Raw genomic sequence first — 19,749 nt, 5'->3', positions numbered from 1 at the left:
CTGCCCCATAGGGTTTCCAAGGAGTGGCTGGTGGATTTGAACTGCTGACCTTTTGGTTGTCAACCAAGTTCTTAACCACTGCACCACCAGGGCTCCTGGTTAAGGATGAACCTAGTCAAAACCAATGAAATACAAGGAGACTTTGTGGGGACTACTGAGAGAGTTTTTTCACTAAGTTAAATCTGGAACTAATAGCCTGAGAATGAAGCAGAATGGAAGAGTGCAGAGCCAGAGATGGAGAAAGAACAGACATATACCATGGCTAAATTTAGCCCTACTCATTTTTTTTTTACAGTAAATTTGTAAAAAATGTTTACAATAAGTTTTCTTTAAGCCGTTGAGTTGGGTTTTTCGATACTTCCAGTGGAAAAAGTCCTGACCTGTGCACTAGGTGATAGAGAATCGGCTTCCTTGACCCAGATGCCATGGATAGAGCGTTCTTAATGAGCTTCCAAGGTACAGGTGACCCAGTAGGACTGGGACTCCAAGGTCTACACTAGTCATTTCCCAGCCTGGCTGATGAACAATGCTGCTGCTGGGTGCTGTTGAGTCAACTCCAAAAAGATTGGTGTGGTGCTTTACCAAGAAATTCTTAATCATTAGGTCTGGTGAAAAAGAGAATAGGGAAGGATTCGGTGTTGTTCAGAAGGACCCATATTGTTTATATACTGTTGCATCCCAAAACATAGTGGCTTAAAATAACAATCCTTTTATTTGCTCACAGTTCTTGGTGGGTTGCTGATTTGGGCTCAACCCAGCTGGTGATTCCTCTTCCAGCTTTGCTAGGGTTAACACTTGGGACTAAAGAAATTTTACAACTCAACTCTGCTGGATAGCCTAAGATGGCCTCCCTCATTTGTCTGACAGATCGTGGCGCAGTGGTTAAGAGCTTGGCTGCTGGTCAAAAGGCTGGCAGTTCAAATCCACCAGCCACTCCTTGGAAACCCTATGGGGCAGCTCTTCTCTGTCCTATAGGGTTGCTATGAGTTGGAATTGACTGGACAGCAACAGTTTTTTTGTTTTTGTTTTCGGTGTTGGCTGAGGGCTCTCCAGCAATCTAACTCATACTTGTCCACATGGTGGCAGCATCCAAGAGCACAAGAGCAGAAGCTGCAAGACTTCTTGAGGCCTAAGCTCATAAATCACACAAGGCCACTTCTGCCACATTCTATTGATCAAAGCAAGTCACACGGCTAACCAGATTCAAAGGCTGGGAAAACAGCCTCCAATACTGGATGGGAGCAGCTGCAAAGAATGTGCAGGCATGTTTAATCTACCACAGTACCTGTCTTGGTCATCTAGTGCTGCTATAACAGAAATACCACAGGTCGCTGGCTTTAACAAACAGAACTTTATTCTCTCACGGTTTAGAAGACTAGAAGTCTGAATTCAAGGAGTAGGCTCTACGGAAAGGTGGTCTTTCTCTGTAGGTTCTGGGGGGAAAGTCCTTGTTCTTTGGTTACTTCGTGATCTTCATGTGGCGTGCCATCTATCTTCCCCCATCTTTGCTTGATTCTCTATTCTAATCTGTTCTTTTTTATAACTCAGAGGTGACTGGCTCAAAATGCACCCTACGCTAATACCGGCTCATTAACATAACAAAGAAAACCCGTTCCCAAATATGATTATACAATGGAACAACAATCAACACCCATGGAAACAGCAGTCAAGAAATCAAACGAATTAATAGCCCACATGAACCGAAGCCTCTTCTAGCCTGAGACCAGAAGAACTAGAAGGTGCCCACCTACCACTACAGACTGTTCTAACCAAGGACACAATAGAAGATCCTGGATAGACGGGGAGAAAAATATAGAACAAAATTCAAATTCCTGAAAAAGGCCTGGCTTACTGGACCCATAGACTAGAGAAACGCCCCAGACTACCACCCTAAGATACCCTTTGAACTTGGAACTAAAGCCACTCCTGGAGGTCACCTTTCAGCCAAACAATAGACTGGCTTATAAAATAAACAGTATCACCTGTGAGAAATGTTCTCCCTTAAACAATCAACTATATGAGACCAAACAGTGAACATTTACCCAGAAGCAAGATGAGATGGCAAGGAGAGGCAGGGAAGCTGGATCAATGAAAACAGAATGGAAATAATGAGAATGCTGACACTGTGAAAACTGTAACCAGTGTCACAGAACAATTTGTATAAAATTGTTAAACGGGAACCTAATTTACTGCGTAAACTTTCACTTAAAACACAATATTAAAAAATGAAATAAAACAATGTGTTGCTTTGGGCAAATTGGCTGCAAAAAATCTCTTTAAAGTGTTAAAAAGTAAAGACGTCACTTTGATGACTAAGGTGCGCCTGACCCAAGTCATAATATTTTCAATTGTCTCGTATGCATGTGAAAGCAGGGCAATGAAAAACGAAGAATTGACACATTCGAATTATGGTGTTGGGGAAGAATACTGAATATGCCATGGACTGCAAGAAGTATGAACAAATCTATCTTGGAAAAAGTACAAACAGAATGCTCCTTAGAAGTGAGGATGGCGAGACTTTGTCTCACTTACTTTGGACATGTTATCAGGACAGACCAGTTCTCAGAGAATGACATCATGCTTGGTAAAGTAGGTCAGCAAGAAAAAGATCCTCAACGAGATGGATTGACACAGTGGCTGCAACAATGGGTTCAAACATACCTACTATTGTGGTGATGGCACATGACCCAGCAGCGTTTCGTTCTGTTATACATGGGGTCGCTGTGAATTGGAATTGACTCGACAGCACCTAACAACAACCTAGGAGTTAGGATTTATAACACATTTATTTTTATTTTTTTTTGTTGAGACTTAAACAAACAAACAAACCCATTGCCATCAAGCTGATTGTGACTCATATTAACGCTATAGGGGAGAGCAGAACTGTCCCATAGAGTTTCCAAGGAGTGGCTGGTGGATCTGAACTGACAACCTTTTGGTTAGCAGCCATAGCACTTAACCACTATACCACCAGGGTTTCTGTTGTTGAGAATATACACAGCAAAACATACACCAATACAACAGTTTCTGCATGTACAGTTCAGCAACATGGTTTACGTTCGTTGAGTTGTGCAATCATTCTCACCCTCCTTTCCTGAGTTGTTCCTCCCCCAGTAACATAAACTCATTGCCCCCTAAGGTTCTTATCTAATCTTTTCAGTTGCTTGTTGTCAATTTTATCCCATATAGATAGTTCTTAAAAGAGCAGAAATTTTTTCTAGATAAGCTATTATTTGGTTTTAAGAAGACTTCAGAGAAATATTTTTGGTTTAAGGTTTACAGATTATTTCAGGGCAGTATTTTCACGGGTTCGTCCAGCCTCCATGGCTCCAGAAAGTCTGGATTCTACGAGAATTTTAAAGTCTGTTCTGCATCTTGATTCGGATTCTGCTATAGAATCTTTGATCAAAATGTTCAGTAATGGTAACAGAGTACCATCCAGTTCTTCTCGTCTCATGGCAAAGGATGCAGTTGTTCATGGAGGCAATTGGCCACAGATCCCATTTCCTCCTTCTACTCCTGACTCTCCTTCTTCTCTGTTGCTCCGGGTGAATAGAGACCAATTGTCGTGGCTTGAAGGGCTGCTTGCAAGCTTTTAAGACCCCAGGCACTACACAACAAACTAGGAGGTAGAACAGAAGCACTAAACACGTTATTGAGCCAATTAACTGGGATGTCTCAGGAAACCATGACCCTAAACCTCCAAACCAAGGAACCAAATCCCATGAGGTATTTGGTTGTACATAATAAGCAGCATCAGCTAAGGGTTCCCATCTCCCCCATCTTCACCAACATTTGTTATTTTCTTTTTGATTTGTTATTTATGTTGTTGTTTTATCTTAGTCATCCTAGTGGGAGTGAAACAGTATCTCACTGTGGTTTTGATTTACATCTGTCTGATGGCTAATGATGTGTTTCGTGGCCATTTGAAAATCCTCTTTGGTGAAATGGTTATTCAAGTTCTTTGACCATTTTTTGATTGGGTACAGCGCATATTTTGAGGGGACACAATTCATTCTATAACAGTACCCAAGGTTCCTGAACTTTAGTGTAACGAATTACCACAAATATATTGGCTTAAAACAACACAACTTTGTTATCTTACAGTTGTGGAGGTCAGAAGTCCTAAAATTAAGATGTCAGCAGGGCTGCATTGCTTCTGGAAACTCAAGGGAGAATTTGTTTTCTTGCCTTTTCTAGCTTCTAGAGGTTGCTCTCATTCCTTGGCTTGTAGCCCCTTTCTTCATCTTCAAGACCAACAACATAGCATCTTCAAATCTCTCTCTCTCTCTACCTCTGTTCCCATAGTTGAATCTTCTCTGACTCTTCTGCCTCTTTCTTCCATCATGTAAGTACCCTTCTGATTACACTGGGCCACCCCAATAAAAAAAAAAAAAAATTTCCCCATCTCAAGAGCCTTCACTTAATCACAACCACAAAGTCCCTTTTGCCATGTAAATTGACATATTCACAGGTTCCAGAGGTTGTGATGTGGACATCTTTGGGGAGTCATTATTCTGTCTGCCACATTTAGGAATCTTAGATCATGGGGAACTGTGCGCCACAGAATTCAAAGGATCCAAGGATGTAGCCTGGGCTCTCCTGCTAGGCTCAGAGAATACAAGCCATATACAGGAATGCAAGGAACTAGGCTTTAGAATCAAACAAACCAGGATTTGAATTCTAGTTCACCCTTTACCAGCTGGGTGACCGTGCGATGTCATTAATTTCTGAGACCGTTCTCTGAAGTATACGATGGGAATAATACCTATCTCACAGGACTGTTGTGAGTTTTAAATAAGAAAAATATGTAAAACATCTCAGATGGTGCCTGGCATACAGTAAACAATCAATAAATGGTAATTGTCTTAGTTGTCTGGGCTGCTAGAATAGAAATACTGCAAGTGGATGGCTTTAACAAACAGAAATTTATTTTCTCACAGTTTAGGAAGCTAAGTCTGAACTCAGGGCACCAGCTCCAAGGGAAGGCTTTCCTTTTGTCAGCTCTGGGTGAAGGTCCTTGTCTCTTCAGCTTCTGTTTCCTGGTTCCTTGGAGGTCTCCATGTGTCTTGGTATCTATCTTACCTCATCTCTCCTTACTAGCTTGCTTATTGAATCTCTTTATATTTCAAAAGGGATTGACTCAAGATACACCCTACACTAATCCTGCCTCATTAACATAAAAACATAAAACATTCCCAAAGGGAAGTATAACCAAAGGCATAGAGATTGGAATTTACAACACATATTTTTGCGGGACACAATTCAATCCATAACAGTAATTTTTTTAGGTAAGGTTTTAAGACTTCAGAAATATAGTTTCAAATGGCTCCTGCTGTAGCTGGAACTGATCGTGCTGACTCAGGATGATGGGAAAAGAAAAATGTTTCTGGGATTTGGAATTAATAAAGGCAAACTTCAGGGCTCAGGAGACATAGAGCTTCATGTGTATAATATTGGAGGAGGCCCAGGGCAGAGCTTCTATTTGTTTTGCTGGTATTTTCGAGATTCAGAGGCATTAACAGAGGCTTCTTTTAAAGCTCAGGAGGAGTAAGAACAAGAAGTGCTTGAGGTTCAAAAGAGATTTTTCTGAGGCTCCAAAAAAATAAATCGTGGTCTTAGTGTTTCAGTGACACGACTGAGCTAGATTTCTGTGTCTCTGATGAAATAGCAGGTCCAGGTTTCTGAAGCTCCGGTGAATCTGAGGTCAATATAGCTTGGGGAAAAGGGTGAGTTTCATGAGTTTTCTCCAAATGATTTTTTTAAAAACACATTCCATCATGGCTCGCCTGCTGTAAAGAAGAATTTATAGCAATGAAACAATTTAAAACTTACCCTAACCCACCAATAACTGTTTCATCCCAAATTTCCAGATGAATGTGGCCACAGGTATTTTCATAATCTGAGCCTTTGAAGCTGCTATGATCACTTTCTGATGTTTCCATGGTTTTTTAAGATCCTGGAACAGTTCTATTTTTTGTTTGTTTGTTTGTTACAGGTTCCTTATTTTGCAGACATATTAGAACTGGCCTCAAAGGGCAGACAAGGTCCCCTGTGAATTTTTGGCTAATCTATGGTGGGTAAATCTGGGACACTGGATGGAGAAAGATAATGACAATTTTGAACTGCTCTTAAGTGGGGCTTTGGAGGGGAAGAAAGAGCATGAATGGTGTGGAAACTGCTCAAGGGCTGGCAGGCACAGGGCAGCAGCCAGTGGGGCTGGGAGGCTATTGCTATACCCCTTATTGGGGCTTAAACCACCCAACTGTTTTGAAACAGGGGCTCTTTGAAGAAGCATAGGCAAGTACTTGGATGGCTAAGGTCAGAGATTTCTCGCTCCCTGGACCATGGGAACAACAGGCTAAGGACAGAGGAGTCCTCTGTGTTTCCCACCTCAGGGGCAGGAAGGGGAGCAGGAATGCTGCAGGTTGGCTCTTGGAGATGTGCTTTAAACAGACTGAGGTGCAGTCCTCTCAGAGCGGTGATTCAGAATGAGGGAAGGAAGCGTGTGCCAAGTTCCGTCAGGGTGGTGGGACAGGAAAGTGGTCTGAGGTGGCCACATCAGTACTAAGAACGGGGATTAGTTAACAGAATTATGCAATCTTAGAGCTGGAAGGGACGTCAGCAACAATCTAATTCAAACCTTTTGTTGCCATGGGACTCCTTCAAGTAAAAGCTTCTATAAAAAACCCAGTGCTGTCAAGTCGATTCCGACTCATAGCTTCTATAAAAAAAAGGTGCCCAAAAAACAAAACAAAAAGCTTATTCATAAAATTAGAAAATTTTAAGATATCATATGGAAGAAAATCATTTCTTTTATATTTATACCATTACTCGCTCACTGGCGTCAAGTCAATTCCGACTATAGGACAGAGTAGAACTGCCCCATAGAGTTTCCAAGGAGCGCCTGGCGGAGTTGAACTGCCCACCTCTCGGTTAGCGGTTGTAGCACTTAACCACTACGCCACCAGGGTTTCCCTTTATACCATAGAGAGACTAAAACAACATTGATCGTGAAGGATAAAGCTCCCGAAATGGTCAGATTCTTAACTTAGAAAAGTAAAGAGCAATAGAATATTTACGGACATTTTAACCCGGTGGCATAAGAACAGGGGATATAACTTGTAGTCACGTGAAAAGGTAACTTGGGACTATGCTACAGTACTGATTTGTGACTATGAGTACACAGACTCCACCAGGTGGCGCCCGTGTTCAGCATTTTGAGAACGTTTTTAGTCCTCATGCAGAGGGTGTGAGAAAATCTGCTTGAGTGCCTCGCTTAAGAAAACACTTGTGTTTTTCTAGTTTTAGCCTCCCTCTCGCTTGCTTTCGTGCAAACTAGCGAAATTCGCTTACCGTTGGTGTTACCGGGGTGTTTCTCTTCACTTTTCAAAAAAGGGAGGAAAAACTCCAAGGAAAAAGCGCAACAGAAAGCTCCTTCCAAGGGGCTTGGTGTTGCAGGAAGAGGGCTGGGCATTTGAAGACTTCTAGCTCAGGCTTCTTTTTTTCTGGGTAGTTCAGGCTTCGCCATATGAGCACGAGCAAGCACTCTCCTCTGGGCCGCAGTTTCCGCATCCGTAAAATGAGAAGTTGGAAGGAGACCTCGAAGGTTCTTTGAGTCCTTCCATTCGTGGCATCTCGTTGCAGGAATCAGACAAACCCCAGATTAAATTCTGGATCCAAGTTAAATCTCTTGGAGCCTGTTTTCTGATCTTAAAATAGGGATGTCACGTAGTAGGGTTGCCGAGCTTAAATAAGTCCTTGTTCGCAAGCCCTAGTACAGTGTCCATAAATGGGTTTATTTTTATTGCTTTCTTATATAACTCTTCATCTTCTGGAGGGGTGCCCCCGCAGTAGGTTGAAAAAAATCCATATACTCCAGGGAGGTTTTAGAACTCCAGCCTGCAACGTGCTACGTAAGAGAAAACACACTGTGAGGTCTTCCGAGGTGGAAATCGGGGGCTGACAGCTACTTTCGCAAACCCTCCCCGAGCCGCGCCCCCGCGCCCCAGCACCCCCAGCACACCCCGGCCGCGCAGGCCTCGGGCTCGGCCCCCAACCCCGAGCGCCCGCGCGGTGGGCCGAGGCCTCGGGCCCCGCCCCGGTGCGTCGCGGCGTCGCTGCGCAGGGGCGTTTCCCGGGCGTGCCGCGGTTGCCAGGCAGCCAGCCGCCTCCTCCCCTGCGTCCCCGCCGCCCAGCCTCCCCTCCCCGCCCGGGCAGTCGGCGCTGGAGGCGCGCGGAGCTGCTGCGTCCGGCCGGGAAGCCGCGGGGGAGCGCCGCCGCCCGGGAGGCAGCCCTTCCCGCGCAGGTGGACGCGCCCCGCCGGAGCCGCCAACCGCCGGCCCTCGCCCGTGGGGGTCTCGAGCTTGCCGATGGGAGGCACGGCTCGCGGGCCGGGGCGGAAGGATGCGGGGCCGCTCGGGGCCGGGCTCGCGCCCCAGCAGCGGAGGTAACGGCGCCGCGAGGCAGCGGGCTGGGGGCGCCGGCGTGAGCGGCTGGCGCGGGCGGGCGAGGCCGGGCAGCGAGGCCGGGGCTGGAGGCTGGCGGCTGAGCGACCCCCCAGGAGGGGCGAGGGAGGGGGCCTGACCCTCTTCCCGGGATCGCCCCACTTTCCTCCAGGAGCCCCGCACCCCCAGGCCATCGTCAGAGGGGGAGGGGGCTAGAGCGGGGTTAGGGGAAGAATTTCCACCCCGGGATTATCTCTACAGCTCTAGATCTGGGGTTCCGAAAAGCTGGTACTTTTTGTGGGTTTTTGAAGCCAACTGGGGCAGCCAGACTCGGAGTCGACTGGACGGCAGCGGGTTTTTTGGTGCGGGGCAGCCAGGGAGCAGTATCTTTGGAAGAAGCCCTGTTGCTCAGAGCAGATAACCGAGGGCCGGACTCTTCTTGGGCTTTGCTGTGAGGGGTGCGGTCCGGCTTCAGATAAGCAGGTAAGCAGCTGTGCCGAGTTTGGGCTCCTGCAGATCCTATTTTGAGGGCTGCCCTGTCTTGCACTGTTTTACATTGACTGGAGCGAAGAGACCCCGTCCCCCTTCACCTGGAGACTTCCTTTGGTGGATTTCCTCCAGCAGTCGGTCAGTAGGAAATTATGCAGGTCGTTGGTCCCCTCTTTTTCTCTGTAAACGCCTGTCCCAGTTTGTTTTGTTTTATTCATGCTCTCGGCAAAGGTGCGTCACATCCAGACTCTCTGGTTCTTGACGGTGAAGCAGTTCCCTGTTAAAGACAGAAAGATGTGTCAGAATGGGAGCATGTTTCAAAAAAGAGAACAGTCCAAAAATATTTGTAGTGGCTTTTTTTTCCCCCCTTTGTATTCCTATAATACATTAATCAGGAAAACTCTAGAACTGATTTTACAAAACAGTTTTTAAGGGCGACTAACATATTCCAGGATATTTTAAAAGACATTAAAAAAAATTCTGCAACATAGTCACCGTTGTTCATAGTATATCATGTAAAATGATACAGTGAGATGCTGATGTGTGTAAGTGGGAAAGCCATATTCTTGGTGGCAGATGAAATACATTATTCAGGGCCATTTTGTGGATTAAGTAAATCCTCTCTCTGTCTTTTGTGTTCCCTTGCAGTGGCGAAGGCACAGTGTTAAAGAACAGAGAAATGATCCTTAATCATTTAGCGTTTTGTCTCCACCACCCACCAGAGAATGAAGTGGGGAAAGAAGTGAAATTCAGTGCAGTTTTGTAACCTAGAGAATCCTTTATGTATTTGCTTTAGTGTTCAGTGTGTTTTTCTACAAGTTACATAGATACAAGTAAGTAAATAAATAGATGACAGCCCTCAAAAGGCCTTTTATTTCTTGCCTGTAAGACCCAGAAGTGTGTAGGCTGAACTATTCTTCCCGTTTAACATGTGGGAAGGAACAGGCTCGGAGGGGAAGGTGGTGTGGCCGATGATAGAGCTGATACCGGAATCCAAGTCTCTGGTTAGTTTTTAGGCTCCAGATTCAAGCTAGCTTTTATTTTTAAGGAAAAAAAAATAAAAAACAAACCCACTGCCGTCGAGTTGATTCCAACTCATAGCAACCCTATAGGACGGAGTAGAACTGCCCGATAGAGTTTCCAAGGAGCGCCTGGCGGATACGAACCGCTGACCTTTTGGGTAGCAGTCGTAGTTAAGTTAAATTAGATCCTTTTGATAGTCCCTATAGTTTAACAGTATGTAGCGTAGTGGTGGAAACCCTGGTGGCATAGTGGTTAGGTGCTACGGCTGCTAACCTAAAGGTCAGCAGTTCAAATCTGCCAGGCGCTCCTTGGAAACTCTATGGGGCAGTTCTACTGTGTCCTATAGGGTCACTATGAGTCGGCATTGACTGGACGGCAACAGGTATACAGTGTAGTGGTTAAGAGCTAAGGCTGCTAATCAAGAGGTTGGCAGTTCAAACCTACCAGCCACTCCTTGGAAAACCTATGGGACAGTTCTGCTCTGTCCAATAGGATCGCTATGAGTATGACAGTAAGAGCCCTGGTGGCACACACTGTTTAAAACGCTCAGCTGCTAACCAAAAGGTCAGCAGTTTGAACTCTCCAGCTGCTCTGCAGGAGAAAGATGTGGCAGTCTGCTTCTATAAAGATTTACAGCCTTGGAAACCCTATGAGACAGTTCTACTTTGTCTTACAGGGTCACTATGAGTCAAAATTGACTCCACAGCAGTGGTGGGTATAGTTTAACAAGGGGCTGGTGGTTAAGTGCTTGACTGCTAACCAAAAGTTTGGGGTCGAACATACTGGCTGCTCCATCGGAGAAAGATGTGGCAGTCTGCTTCTGTAAAGATTTACAGTTTTGGAAATCCTGTGGGGCAGTTCTGTTCAGTCTTGTAGGTCGCTATGAGTTGGGATCAACCCCACAGCAACTGGTGTAGTTTAACAGCATACAGAAAGTATGACTCAATTTTAACTATTTTAAAATATAAACCTAGAGATGTTATTCTTTCTTTAGAACACACACAAGTTGGACTTCCTTTATTACTCTGCCAAATACCCCATTTGTTTGTATTCAGTGCCAAAATGCAGTATAGACGTTTATTTGTATTAGTTGTTCTTTGTAGCAGATGTGAAGCAGTTAAGACAAGTGATGCTTTGGAAGTACAAATTTATATTCTTCAGTTACTGACAGATTTTATCTGTAATCCTTTCAACTAGATTGGGGGATGGTGTCTATGATACCTTCATGATGATAGATGAAACCAAGTGCCCACCCTGTTCAAATGTACTCTGCAATCCTTCCGAACCACCTCTACCCAGAAGATTCAATGTAAGTAGATGAAACAGTTCTTTGCACTCTCATTGCTTTAGGAAGGAGGAAGTACTACTTAATGCTCAAGAGACAGTTACCTGTCACTGGTGACCTAGAACTTGTTTCCTTTTCATTTCTCCCGATTTTAGAGTAACAATATCTGTGGTCGAAGTTAAACTTTTCAAAATGATTTTGATTTGGAGCTGCTCTTTTCCGCTCAATCACTGGGATAAAATATATGATAATAGGAAAAAAAAATATGCTGCTTTTACGTGTTATTGTTGTTAGTTGCCATCAAGTTGGTTATGACTCATGGTGACCCCGTCTTTGCAGAGTAGAACTTCTCCATAGGGTTTTCAAGGCTGTGAGGCTTTTGGAAGCAGATTGCCAGGCCTGTCTTCTGAGGTGCCTCTGAACGGGTTTGAACCGCCCGCCACCCTTTTGTTTAGCAGTCAAGCAGTTAACCATTTGAGTCATTCACGGACTCCTATTTTTAAACATCCACTTCTCACTTATCAACATGGTTAGGTTCCAAAGACCAAGTCGTTAAGCAAAAATTGGTGCTATGTGAAAACGGAGGATGACCACATTAGATCACAAAATGGATGATGACTACATCATTACATAATTGCCAAACCTCTGAGAATCACGGCCCAGCCAAGGTGGCACAAAACCTTAACCATCACAGCCAGCTTTACTCTCACCTCACACCTCGGCATTTGTTATTGCCAGACGTACGTTGTTAATGGACAAGATAGATAGTAGATTTTTTACTGTTGTCGTAAATGCAAAATGTTGGTTAATGAGGTAATCGATAAGTGAGGAGTAGGATGATAGACACAGAGCATCACAAAGGTTCCTTTTAACAAAAACAAAGGATGGCAAATACCCCTGAATTCACAGATTTGCAGATTTATTTCCTGCAAGATAGAAATGCAGTCCCGGCTTACTAGCTGCTAAAGAGAGCCATTTTATAGATCATAAATAAAATTTGAACAGTACAGTTAGGTTTTTGACGCATTTAATCATCTTGGGAATTGCCGACACTTAGTTTTTGACACTGTTTTACTTCAGATAAGAATAAAATTAATTCACATTTGGTCAGCATGCATATAGCATAGTTGGGAAGAGCAGGGCTTGGACAAGTGCCATGACACGAAAAAGCTATCCTGTGACTTTACAGCTTGCTGCATATATCATCTAATGAGGAAACTGAACAACGTGTGATACTTCTCCTTCACATTTTGTTTCTATATGGAAAAATTTACTTGCAAGTTTTAGTCAGTTTTTGATATTAAAATCAAACTTTTCACTTACCTTCAAGGTATTGGCTAAAAAATATTTGGAAGGCTGGCTGCCTGTTTTTGATCTCTTTTCTGGAGTGCAGTAGAGCTTCGTTTCCATTCTTATTCTTCGCTCTGTAAAACCCGTCAGTTCTCCAGAACCGCGTACCACCCTGTTGACCTTCAGATTTCTTGGCTATTTGCTGCCAATCAGAAGGTTTCTACAGGGAATGCTTTGCAGTTGATTTATTAACATCTGACTTAAAGTTCATTTTAACTTAGTTCAAAGTTGGCAGATGTTAATCACCTTCCAGCAGGTCAATTAAATTGTATATTTCAGAATCATTCGATTCAGTTTTTAGGAAACACAAGACTTCCCATTCTAACCCAATTGTATCTTTGCAAACTTTGTTGAAAAAAGGCTTTTTAATCTTTTGGTGAGGCTTATAGCTCATTATGCCATGACTCCATCCCGAGAGCCTGGTGCTCTTTTCAGAGTCTTTTAGCTTCATTGTGTATCCAAGATATTCTGCACCCTCACTGTAAACTATAAATCCATCTGTCCTTGGGCCTTTATTGGGTTAAGCTTTGTGTTGCAGGGATTTAGAGTCAGGTTAGGAGACAGAGTGGGGTTCTATATCTAGATGAGAAGGATATTCCTTTTCTGAAATTCTCATCGAGATCTTTAAGACTTAGACAACAGCAACTCGGAAGATTAGACAGGAACCTTAGGGGGCAGTGTGTTTATGTTAATGGGCTGGGGGCGGATAACAAAAGGAGGGTGAGAATGGTCGCACAGCTTGAAGAATGTAGTCAGTGTCACTGAATTGTACATGTAGAAACTGTTGAATTGGTGTATGTTTTGCTGTGTATATTCTCAATAACAACAAAATAAGTTTTTTAAAAAAATCTTTAAGGCTTGACACTGTATTATTTCAGATAATAATAAAATTAAAAATAAAATTACTGATTAAAAAAAATTTTTTTAATAGAATATTCTATTGCTTAATTAAAGCAATAGAATATTCTATTGAAATGTCATAAGCCCACCAACTTCATTAACAGTGTACGTGAAACATTCTTAAGGAAAAAAACATGATAAACCTGGCATTAGCTGTCTCTCTGGAAATAAATACATAGTTAGCAAATACACTGATTGTATGGTTATTGTGATTTTTAATCCTAGACTAGAAATATATAGTGTTTTATAACGATTTTACTTTAACATGTGAACATTGTAGATTCTAGAACAATGGAAGGAAGGTTTTATTTATAGCACAGCAGACTTGATACGTAATTGATTTAGGCCACTATTTGAGTTATTTACAGGAAAGAAAGCTAAGGAGAAAATTCCTTCCCGTTTGGAAAAATTCCTTCCTGGAATTCTCTAGATACACTGGAGAGTCAAACATTGATAATACATAGTGGACTAGACCTAAAGTGTTATTGTGTTCTGTTCTGGGAGCCACACTTGAGAAGAGATATAAATTAAGTGCAGCTCCCCCACAAAAAAAAAAAAAAATTTTTTTTTTTATGTTGAGAATGTGAGCAGGATCACAAGAGGTCCTGAGCACAGGTCATGTGAGGTGAGGAAGATGCAATGGGGATGACGAACCCAGAAAAGAATGGTGGGGTAGGGAGTACTGTGGTCCCTTTGAGGTACTTGAAGGGCTCTCGCATGAAATTCGGACACTTGTGGTTCCAAAGGGCAAAGTAAGAATTAACTTGCAGGAAAAGAGATTTAGGCCAACTCTAAGGGAAAACCATGAGTCAAAAAATCCAAATGGTATCCTTAGTCTTACTGTAGTAATTCTGTGGAAATTAAATTTCTGTAACGTATTTGTTTTTATTAATGTTCTGTACCTGAGATCCTCTCTTTATCACAAACAGAAATGAAGACCTCCAGAGCCAGCACAGCCTTACACGTAGGCAGAGTAGGTGAAACACCCAGGGACGGACCCTGGGCCTCAGATACCTTTCCTACCAGCTTGTCATTGATGACTGAAGTTCCTAGAGTCATTCCTTTGGGTTAAGGCATTGATCTTCTGTTAAAGTTCAAATAACCCTGGAGAGGTAACACCTTCAATTGTATAGCTAGTTCAAAGTAGGCTTTCTGTGGGGGAGAGTGGGCGAGGAGTGTCCGTGCACCTGAAGGGAAACCCTATAGTGGAGGCCTTCGCCAAGCAGAAGGCATGGGTAGTGCCAGATGCCTGTGGAGGGTGTGTAAGCACTTAAACCTTAAGATACTGAGAATCTTTCCGAATTGTGACCAGTGTTTTTACAATGTCATCATTTCTAAGGGTCTTTCATATGTCTTATTAACTATAATTTAATTCACACATCTTGCTAGTAGGTATTACCATCCACATTTTACAGATAAAGAAATGGAGACTAGGAAAGGTCAAGTAACCTGCCCAGGGACCTCACAGCTTTGAAGTACTACAGACAGGACGGCAGCCGGGCCTTTGGACTTCATCTTTCTTTAGGGTGTGTCCAGAGACTCCAGCAGTAAACATATAAAAGCACTAGAGTTAAGTAGTAAAACTGGCTGAGGTTGTATTCAAATATTTATTTCTGTTACGTAAATCTAAAACCAAATCTTTCCCTGGTTCAGCCAAGTTGATTTTCTAATAGATTGTAGTTACTTGAGAATACCTGTTTTTTTAGCACATAAGTAGTGAACAGTGAGTGTTCACGTGTATGTTGAGTGGGTGGATGGATGAATATGGCCTGCTTCTACTTTTTCATCCCTAAAAACAGGAATAGTTATTTGACCTAATTATTGCTAAGAAAAATGTTGGGTTTTGTTTGTGCTATAGCAAAGTATTTAGGTTTTGTTTGCAGGCCCATTTATTTTCTTGAGCAGTGATGGTTCTCTGGGTATCAGAGATTCTCTCTGGTCTGTACTTCACCTCTTTATTTTACAACTAAATGCCCAACCATGGCTACGGTTGTACTGGCTGCGTCACAGCTAGGTTAGGAACTGTTTGAGGTATGTCAGCACTCAAGCTTTTTCACCCTTTTTCTGTTGTTTATGTTTTCATTTTTTATATTACGTTTTTATGGTTTTTTAAATAGGCCAGGTATTACTGTTTGCTTAGGTTAAATGAAAGCTTTATTTTCTAAAGGTTTGGCCACTTTGGATCGTTACCTTTTGATTTTGATCACATTCTTAGAGATTTATAAGTACAGCTTGGAGCTCCCCTGGAATTCTTTCTCCCTCATCGTGGAAACCCTGAAATTGTCAAGCAGACCCGGGGTGCAAGTCTTCAGGGTCAGTTGAGAAAAACTGATGTTCTCTGAAATATCCCAGACTTTTTTTAACAACAGATTTAATTTTTTTTTTCCTTTTTTCCTTCTCACCCCCCTTACATTTTTCTTAATATTAATTTTTTAAAAGTGTTCAGCTGTTTTTGCTTTTATTTTCCTACATATTACTTCAAGGAATCTTATTTCAATTCAGAGGACTAAGAGCTTTATTGTGGGGTCACCGTTTCGGGAAAGGTTAGCAGAATAGAGTAGACAAGGGTGATGTGCCTTTATCATGTGGGCTCACAAGAAACTCTGGCTTGAGACGACAGTCTTACAAGAAGCACCCTGGGGCCTGAGGTCCTCACTCACCCCTGCTCCTCACTGCCTCCCTCTCCCAACTCCCCACTATTCAGCAGATACATGAAGAGTTGGCTTAGATGATCTATCTCGAGAGTTCCCTCTGGCTTAGAACTAAACCAGAAGACTGTAATCATTCATATGGGACCTGGGAGTAGATAGCGAGGCCTCCGTTGAGTCCAGGCTGTAGTTGGCGTGTCAGCCTTACTAGAGAGAAGTACAGGCCCTGGGAGAATCTGGTGCTGATATATACAAGTGGGAGGGACCCTGGACAGGGAGTCAGAAGACCTGGATTCACATCCTGCCTCTGCCACTGAATTGTACGTTATAGTTTGCAGAACACTTGAATATGCATTATTTCAAGCCTGTCATATGCCCTTAAGATTTGGGAGGATACTTGAAACAATTAATAAGCAATGTAGACAGTATGTAATCAAGTGCCAAATTGTGTGGTACAGACTCTTAAGAGCTATAGTTAAATGTTAAACATGGGGTTAAGTAGTATGGGCTTGGAATAGTCCCTAAGTGGAAGGAAGAGGCCTTGGATTGGGCCTGGAAGGAGTGGGGGATTTGAGGGAATGGGAGTGAAAGGGTTCTCAATGCAAAGGCGTAACTGTAAGAAGGAACCTAGCATGTTTGGGGTCTTGAACAAAGCAAGGGGTATATGGGGTGCTGGGGTAGCCAGAATATTCTGGGAGTCTGAGGATTAATATATCCCAGGGCTTTAGAGACTCCTGCTTTTCTTATCTCCCTTTGGGAACATTGTGACCTTAAAATAAACGTGACCAGACCTGTTTGTTTTGTTGTTATAGTTGTTCAGATGTGGGGCGGGGAGGGGGGATCCTTTCATCTTCCAGTCTTTTTAATGGCTTTAATACTGTCTTCATTTTTCTCCTCAGATTACCACTGAGCAGCTGACGAGCGACCATGCTCAGCGCTTTCTGAATGGAGGTGACATGAAGGTGGAGCAGCTGTTTCAAGACTTTGGCCACAGCAGACCCGATACTCTTCAGTCAGCTGGCATCACCGACTCTGAAAAATGCTCTCCTACCGTTTCTCAGGGCAAAAGTTCAGAGAGCTTGAATATGGTGAAGTCCAGCAGTTCATCCAAAGCTCCTAAAGTAGTGCCTCTGACTCCGGAACAAGCCCTGAAGCAGTATAAACACCACCTCACTGCTTACGAGAAGCTGGAAATCGTCAATTATCCAGAAATTTACTTTGTGGGGCCAAATGCCAAAAAAAGGCATGGGGTTGTTGGTGGTCCCAATAACGGGGGGTATGATGATGCAGATGGGGCCTACATTCACGTACCTCGAGACCACCTAGCGTATCGGTACGAGGTGCTGAAAATTATCGGCAAGGGGAGTTTTGGACAGGTAGCCCGGGTCTATGATCACAAGCTTGGGCAATATGTGGCCCTGAAGGTGGTACGCAGTGAGAAACGCTTCCGTCGCCAAGCAGCTGAGGAGATCCGGATTTTGGAGCATCTTAAAAAACAGGATAAAACTGGTAGCATGAACGTTATCCATATGCTGGAAAGTTTCACATTCCGGAACCATGTTTGCATTGCCTTTGAATTGTTGAGCATAGACCTTTATGAGCTAATTAAAAAAAACAAGTTTCAGGGTTTCAGCGTCCAGTTAGTGCGCAAGTTTGCCCAGTCCATTCTGCAGTCCCTGGATGCTCTCCACAAAAATAAGATCATTCACTGTGACCTGAAGCCAGAAAACATTCTCCTGAAACACCACGGGCGCAGTGCAACCAAGGTCATTGACTTTGGGTCCAGCTGCTTTGAGTACCAGAAGCTTTACACGTATATCCAGTCTCGGTTCTACAGAGCTCCAGAGATCATCTTAGGAAGCCGCTACAGCACGCCCATTGACATCTGGAGTTTTGGTTGCATCCTTGCAGAACTTTTAACAGGACAGCCTCTCTTCCCTGGAGAGGATGAAGGAGACCAGTTGGCCTGTATGATGGAGCTTCTAGGGATGCCGCCACCAAAACTTCTGGAGCAATCCAAACGTGCCAAGTACTTTATTAATTCGAAGGGCCTACCTCGCTATTGCTCTGTGACCACTCAGGCCGATGGGAGGGTTGTGCTTGTGGGGGGCCGCTCACGTAGGGGTAAAAAGCGGGGTCCCCCAGGCAGCAAAGACTGGGTGACAGCACTGAAAGGGTGTGATGACTACTTGTTTATAGAGTTTTTGAAAAGGTGTCTTCATTGGGACCCCTCTGCCCGCCTGACCCCAGCTCAAGCATTAAGACATCCTTGGATCAGCAAGTCTGTGCCCAGACCTCTCACCACAGAAAAGGTATCAGGGAAACGGGTGGTAAATCCCACAAACGCTTTCCAGGGACTGGGTTCCAAACTGCCTCCAGTTGTTGGAATAGCCAGCAAGCTTAAAGCTAACCTGATGTCAGAAACCAATGGAGGTATACCTCTGTGCAGTGTATTGCCAAAACTGATTAGCTAATGGACAGCTGTGTGCTCAGAAATGCATATACGTGTATTTTTAATTATCTTGCAAACCTACAAATGGAAGGGAAAAACAGTATAAGCCCATCGGTAGATACGTTTTGTTAGACTAGACTTCCTTTTTTTAACAGACAAAACATTTTTATATGACTGTAAAAACTCTTCAAGGGCTGATTACCTAACCAGCTTGTATTGGCCACCCTGAAATATACATTAAATGACTTTTTATAGGTCAGTGTATCTTTGTTATTGTTGTCAGATGTACTTCAAGCTATGTATTACTCTGTTGGTTTAAATTTCTCTCACGATAGTAGGTATACCAAAAAGTATATCTTGGCCTCCACTCACTTCTAGTCTCCCTCAGCATCTGTTCTGAAGGTGCCGTTTGAGACATAGCTGTGGATGAAGGAGGCTAGACCTCTTGCCCCAGCAGGTCCTTCTGTGGGCTCATTCCAGGCAAGAGGGCTCACGGCAGACTGTGGGCTGAGGAGGCACCAGGAAGCTGTGGTCCCTGGAGAACTGGTGTCACTGCTTTCCAGTGATTCAGTCCTCTTCAGTTCTCTGATGCAGGGTGTTTCGTTTTGTTTTTAATTATTAATATTTTGCCTCTGATTTGCTTCCCGGGCATGCAAAGCATTTTACAGACATCTTACTGCTTTACCAAATAACCTTTTTGGAATTGGTTTTCACATTAATCTTTTGCCTCCCCTTCCTCTTTCCTCCCCCATCCCTCCTCTCGCATCTCCAAAGAAGATAAAGGAGCTTCTTTGCCCTCAGCTGTCCCAGAACGTCAGAGGTAGAGTCAGGGTAAGAGTTGCAGCTCCCAAACTTTCTGGTACTCCAGGCACCAGCCTACCAGCATGTGTTTAATGAACCCTCTTCCTCATGAATGTGATCACTACCTGCCACCTTAACGGACCACATTTTTCCCTCTTCCAATTTAAATCCAAGGCTATCTTCTAGATTCTGAGCAAACTTCAGTTACAAGAAGAACGCTCTACTGTATTTGAGAATCCAGAAACCAGTGATTATTCACTCCTCCTCCCTCCCCCCCTTCTTCCCTTTATCTTCATTCACTTTTTTTTCTGTGAATATGTAAAACAAATTGCTGGCCAGAAGTCTTAGAAGGGT

General features: G+C 43.5%; 1 protein-coding gene and 1 long non-coding RNA gene across 8 annotated transcripts; one reads left to right on the top strand and one right to left on the bottom strand.

Moving 5' to 3' along the window:
- Positions 1 to 4,363: 4,363 nt before the first annotated feature.
- On the bottom strand, positions 4,364 to 8,018 carry LOC135228314 (uncharacterized). The gene is made up of 2 exons (XR_010318750.1): positions 7,357 to 8,018; positions 4,364 to 5,792 (listed from the first exon to the last, which is right to left on the bottom strand). It is a non-coding gene; the product is annotated as an uncharacterized LOC135228314 (long non-coding RNA).
- Positions 8,019 to 8,332: 314 nt separating this feature from the next.
- Positions 8,333 to 18,853, top strand: DYRK3 (dual specificity tyrosine phosphorylation regulated kinase 3). Of its 7 annotated transcripts, none has more exons than XM_064273285.1 (4): positions 8,410 to 8,449; positions 8,709 to 8,930; positions 11,157 to 11,268; positions 17,042 to 18,853. In XM_064273285.1, the coding sequence occupies exons 3-4, from the start codon at positions 11,185 to 11,187 to the stop codon at positions 18,614 to 18,616; spliced, it is 1,659 nt and encodes a 552-aa protein (XP_064129355.1). In that variant the 5' UTR covers positions 8,410 to 8,449; positions 8,709 to 8,930; positions 11,157 to 11,184; the 3' UTR covers positions 18,617 to 18,853. The 7 variants fall into 7 exon arrangements, with proteins under 7 accessions (XP_003410323.1, XP_064129355.1, XP_023404121.1 ...); XM_023548353.2 differs by lacking the exon at positions 8,410 to 8,449 and adding an exon at positions 9,585 to 9,769 and having other exon boundaries at positions 8,573 to 8,930; XM_003410275.3 differs by lacking the exon at positions 8,709 to 8,930 and having other exon boundaries at positions 8,333 to 8,449.
- The last annotated feature ends 896 nt before the right edge of the window (positions 18,854 to 19,749 follow it).

Source organism: Loxodonta africana, chromosome 20 (assembly GCF_030014295.1).
Source record: "Loxodonta africana isolate mLoxAfr1 chromosome 20, mLoxAfr1.hap2, whole genome shotgun sequence".
Lineage (NCBI taxonomy): Eukaryota > Metazoa > Chordata > Mammalia > Proboscidea > Elephantidae > Loxodonta > Loxodonta africana.
This window is presented reverse-complemented; position numbering and strand designations above follow the sequence as displayed.

Excerpts from the sequence above, each read along its gene's own strand:
- DYRK3 (XM_003410275.3), top strand. The coding sequence starts at position 8,373 with ATGGGAGGCACGGCTCGCGGGCCGGGGCGGAAGGATGCGGGGCCGCTC. Across the intron at positions 8,450-11,156 it reads CTCGCGCCCCAGCAGCGGAG|ATTGGGGGATGGTGTCTATG; the intron begins GTAACGGCGCCG and ends CCTTTCAACTAG. Across the intron at positions 11,269-17,041 it reads CTCTACCCAGAAGATTCAAT|ATTACCACTGAGCAGCTGAC; the intron begins GTAAGTAGATGA and ends TTTTCTCCTCAG.